We start from the raw sequence: 5253 nt of genomic DNA, 5'->3' as shown, positions 1-5253 counted from the left end.
GCTTGTATCAAGATTCAGTTTTCATATAATGGTTTAATTAAAATGTTGTAAACTGGTTTTTCGTATGCTTGTGCTTAATAATTTATAAAACACGCTTTACAATTGTGATTTCGAAATAACTTATTTTAAATATCTGTCATTCTCGTGCTAAGTAAGGCGGGGTTTATAATTTTGGTATCAGAGCTTCGGTTTGATGGTCCTATAGACTCTTCACTTTTGGTTTTTGATATTTTATTTTATTTAATTTCAATTATAGGACCATGGAAGCTCAAGGTCATGGAGATAGGGTTTCTCAACGTGAGATTGTTGGCCAACAGGTTAGAAATGTAGAGGAAGAGGCAGAGTCTAGGGGTAGTACTAACCATGAATTAGAGTCTGAGGCTAGGGCTCATGTAGATAATCAACCCGTACCTCCTCCGCCCCCATTTGTACCTATCCTACAGCTAGATCCTGCTATCTTAGCACAAACTATCATTGCTACTCTGCAAGCTCAAGAGACAAGAAGAAAACCTGGGGATATCATAGAACATGCTAAGAAGTGTGGAACATTTGATTTTCATGGCTCCATTGATTCCAAAGAAGCAGATAGATGGCTCAGAGCTACAGATAAGTCATTTAACACTTTAGAGTTGACAGATGAGCAGAAGGTCAGTAGTGTTTATGGCTTGCTACATGATACAACAGATGCATGGTTTGCTAGGATCAGATTGCTATTAGGAGATCAGTTGACCTGGGAGATATTCAAGACTGAGTTTCGTAGGGAGTATTTAACTGAAGCATACAATGCAGAAAGGCAGAATGAGTTTATTGCTTTAAAGCAAGGTTCAATGACAGTGCGGGAATACATAGATAGATTTGAAGAACTTTATAAGTTTGCTTCAGAAATCTTTCCTACAGAAGCGAAAAAATGTTACAGATTCAAAGAGGGGCTACAAACTATTTTGAAGAATGAGCTATCATTGTATGAGGGAACACAATTCAGAGGCTGGGTAGAGAAGGCAATAGAAAAAGAAAAGCTGAGAGAAGAGCATGAACAAGAGAGTAAACAAAAAGCTTCTGTTTGGACTGGAAAACAAGGGGGATTTAACAAGGGGACTAGCTCATTTCAACAAAGAAAATCAGATACTGGACGTTCTAGAGATAATAGAGTACCCTGGTCTTGGTATGGTTCACAGAGACCTCAGTCACATGATAGCAATTTCTCAGCGAGACAACCAACATCTAGTGTCGTTAGTGTGGCTAGCAAGAAGAGACCTACAACTTTCTTTGAGTGTGGTGGCATGGGACACATTAAGGGGGTAGTATGGCTCAACTTAGCTCAGGTCGTGGTAGAGGTTTCCAAGGTACTGCTAATAGAGGTGGTCGAATGTCAGGCTTTGATAGAGGTTCTGGCTTTAATGCGAATAAGGAAGGCGTAGCCTCAACTTCAACACAACCCATACAAAGTGCTCAGAATACTAGACCTGCTGTACAACCTAGAGTATTTGCTTTGACTCAACATGAGGCAGCGGCTTCTCCAGATGTTATTTCGGGTAGGTTAACTATCTTTGGTAGGGATGCTTATGTTTTAATTAACCCTGGTGCAACACATTCTTTCATTGTGTCATCATTCATATCATGCATACCTCGAGATAAGAGTGTGATGAATCATGCTTTAGCTGTAGATTTTCCAGTGGGCCAGTCAGTAGTTTGTCAACATGTTTATAAAGATTGTGAGATACATATTGGGGATCATAAGTTTGAGGTAGATTTAGTACCTTTGGCGCTTCGGATGTTTGATGTTATACTTGGTATGGAAGTTTTATCCAAATACAAACCAGTTGTTGACTATTATAGAAAGAGGGTGCTTTTTCAATTACCAGTACATGGTGAAGTTGTATTCAAAGGTGAGAAGAGTTCAGAACACTATGGAATGGTATCATCTTTAACTGCTAGAAGAATGTTGAAGAAGGGCTGTGAAGCATACTTGGCATATGTTATAGATACAGAAAAAGAAGGGGTAAAACTTGAAAAAATTCATGTTGTGAATGAATTTGCTGATGTATTTCCTGACGATCTACCAGGCTTACCACCAGATACAGAGATTGAATTTAGAATCGATTTACAATCAGGCACTAACCCTATTTCTCAAGCTCCGTATAGAATGACTCCTGCTGAATTGAAAGAACTAAAGGTGCATTTGCAAGAATTACTTGATAAAGGTTATATTAGACCTAGTTTTTCACCTTAGGGAGCTCTGGTGTTATTTGTGAAAAATAAAGATGGAACTATGAGATTGTGTATTGATTATAGACAACTGAACAAAGTTACAATTCGTAACAAGTATCCATTGCCTCGAATAGATGACTTATTTGATCAACTACAAGGAGCTAGAGTATTCTCCAAGATTGATTTGAGATCTGGTTATCATCAATTGAAGATTAAGAATCCAGATGTTCCTAAGACTGCATTTAGGACTCGATATGGTCACTATGAATTCCTTGTTATGCCATTCGGGTTAACTAATGCTCCTGCTGCTTTCATGGATTTGATGAACAGAGTTTTCAAGCCTTATCGAGATAGCTTTGTGATTGTATTCATCGATGATATCTTAGTGTATTCTAGATCCGAGGAAGAGCATGCAGAGCACTTGAGACTTGTTTTACAGACTTTAAGAGAAAAACAATTGTACGCCAAGTTTAGTAAGTGTGAGTTCTGGTTAAGGAAATTTATGTTTCTTGGCCATGTTATCTCAGCAGAGGGAATTTATGTTGATCCTAAAAAGGTGGAAGCTATAATTAACTGGAATTCTCCGAGTAATGTACACGAGGTACGCAGTTTTCTAGGTTTGGATGGTTATTATAGACGGTTTGTAAAACACTTTTCTATTATTGCCTCACAATTAACAAAGTTACTACGGAAACATGTGAAGTTTGTGTGGAGTCAATAATGTCATAATATCTTTGATGCTTTGAAAGATTGTTTAACTTCAACTTCAGTTTTGACACTTCTAGTTACAGATTTGGGGTATGTTGTATACAATGATGCTTCCAATAATGGGTTGGGCTGTGTATTAATGCAGCAGGGAAAGGTAATTGCTTATGCTTCAAGGCAATTAAGACCACATGAACTGAATTATCCTACACATGATGTAGAACTTGCAGCAGTGATATTTGCTTTGAAGATATGGAGACATTACCTATATGGTAAGAAATGTCTTGTCTACACTGATCATAAAAGTTTGAAGTATATACTTAGTCAAAAAGAATTGAATTTGAGACAAAGAAGATGGATAGAACTTCTGAAAGATTATGATCTTACTATAGAGTATCACCCTGGAAAAGCTAATGTAGTAGCTGATGCCCTTAGCAGGAAGTCTTTAGGTAATTTGTTTTATATCAACACCGTAAGGATTCCATTTTTCTTGAACTGAGAAGACTTAATATAGAATTAAGTGAAAGTGAAAATAGAGCTTTATTAGCTACTTGGAGGTTCATCCTATTTTGATTGAAAGAATTAGGGATGCTCAGAATGAAGATGACAAATTAGTGAAAATAAAGGGTGAAGTTCAACAAGATAATAGAATTGATTTCAATGTTTCTGATGATGGCACTTTACTTTACAGAGGTAGATTATGTGTTCCTGATATTGATATATTAAAAAGAGAGGTAGCACACAATTCAACTTATGCTATGCATCCGGGGAGTACAAAAATGTATCGTACTTTGAAAGAAAACTACTGGTGGTCAGGAATGAAGAAAGAAAGTGCAGAATTTGTGTCTAGATGTTTAACATGCCAGCAAGTTAAAGCAGAGCGCCATCATCTAACGGGTTTGCTACAACCACTTTTTATTCCTAAATGGAAATGGGAACATGTCAATATGAATTTTGTTGTTGGGTTACCTAGAACTCAACAAGGACATGATGCGATATGGAATATTGTTAATAGACTAACAAAATCAGCACATTTTCTTTCTATAAAGGTAAATTATCCTCTTGATAAACTTGCTGAGATTTACACTAGGGAGATAGTTAGACTGCATGGTGTTCCATATTCTATTGTGTCTGATAGGGATCCGAGATTTTACATCAAGGTTTTGGCAGAGCTTACAACTACCTGTGGGTACTAAACTGAAGTTCAGTACAGCTTTTCATCCATAGACAGATGGGCAATCAGAACGGACTATTCAAACCTTAGAAGATATGTTGCGTGCATGCATGATTGAATTTCAAGGTAGTTAGGATAAATATATGGAATTTTCATATAACAATAAATATCATTCTAGTTTGGGAATGGCTCCTTATGAAGCATTATATGGTAGAAGATGCAGAACACCAGTGTGTTGGGATGAAATTGGAGAAAAACAGTTAATAGGCCCAGAAATTGTTCAAATCACTATATAAAAAGTACAGTTGATCAGAGATCGCCTCAAGGAGTCCCAAGATAGACAAAAGAGCTATGCTGATTTGAAGAGGAAGCCGATTGAGTACAGTGTGGGTACTAAAAGTTTTCCCAGATTTCACCATGCAAAGGGATATTAAGATTTGGTAAATGAGGAAAACTAAGTCCAAGGTTCATTGGTCCATATGAAGTAATTGAAAAGATTGGTCCAGTGTCTTACAAATTAGCCTTACCTCCAGAGTTATTGCAGATTCATAATGTCTTTCATGTTTCAATGCTACGGAGATACAGGAGTGATCCTAGTCACATCTTACAGGTTCAGCCTATAGAGTTAAAGGATGATTTATCATATGAAGAAGAACCATTTGCTATTTTAGCAAAGGAATATAAAGAGTTAAGAAATAAGGTTATTCCTCTAGTAAATGTATTGTGGAAACATCACGGAAATGAGGAAGCAACCTGGGAACGAGAGGAGGATATGAAAAGTCGATACCCTCATCTATTCTAGCTTAATTTCGAGGACAAAATTTCATAAGGTGGAGACAATTGTCACACCAATACTCTAATGTTAGATTATGCATTCATATAATATTCATTATCATGCATTAAAATGCTAGAGTTTATTTAGCATGTCAATTGATTAGTTTGAAAAATATCAGGACTCTATTGAACTAAAGGTTCGACGATAAGTTAATTAAACTAACTCGAATGAAAACAATATAAGGTTAGGGACTAAAGGTGGAATAAAAGAACACATGAAGGACTTAATATTCATTTGTTCTCTTATAGTTATCATGTTAATATCAAATGGCAATTATATCCTTAAAAGAACTGATGTGTCAAAACTAAGTCTTATAGCCTTATGTAAATGG

General features: G+C 36.4%; 1 protein-coding gene across 1 annotated transcript; it reads left to right on the top strand.

Moving 5' to 3' along the window:
• Nucleotides 1–260: 260 nt before the first annotated feature.
• Nucleotides 261–4889, top strand: LOC126687641 (uncharacterized). The gene is made up of 8 exons (XM_050382197.1): nt 261–1275; nt 1323–2173; nt 2231–2825; nt 2979–3354; nt 3461–4098; nt 4145–4213; nt 4388–4477; nt 4573–4889. Exons 1-8 carry the CDS (start codon nt 261–263, stop codon nt 4887–4889), a joined length of 3951 nt encoding a protein of 1316 aa, XP_050238154.1.
• The last annotated feature ends 364 nt before the right edge of the window (nt 4890–5253 follow it).

This window comes from Mercurialis annua, linkage group LG6 (genome assembly GCF_937616625.2).
Source record: "Mercurialis annua linkage group LG6, ddMerAnnu1.2, whole genome shotgun sequence".
NCBI classification, from domain to species: Eukaryota; Viridiplantae; Streptophyta; class Magnoliopsida; order Malpighiales; family Euphorbiaceae; genus Mercurialis; species Mercurialis annua.
Note: the sequence above shows the minus strand (reverse complement) of the source record. Positions and strands in the feature narration are given on the sequence as shown.

What these genes read in the sequence shown, in the direction of transcription:
- LOC126687641 (XM_050382197.1), top strand. Translation starts at nt 261, where the DNA reads ATGGAAGCTCAAGGTCATGGAGATAGGGTTTCTCAACGTGAGATTGTT. An exon ending in CGAGGTACGCAGTTTTCTAG is followed by an intron (nt 2,826 to 2,978) that starts GTTTGGATGGTT and finishes CTTCAACTTCAG; the next exon opens with TTTTGACACTTCTAGTTACA. An exon ending in GCTGATGCCCTTAGCAGGAA is followed by an intron (nt 3,355 to 3,460) that starts GTCTTTAGGTAA and finishes GAGCTTTATTAG; the next exon opens with CTACTTGGAGGTTCATCCTA.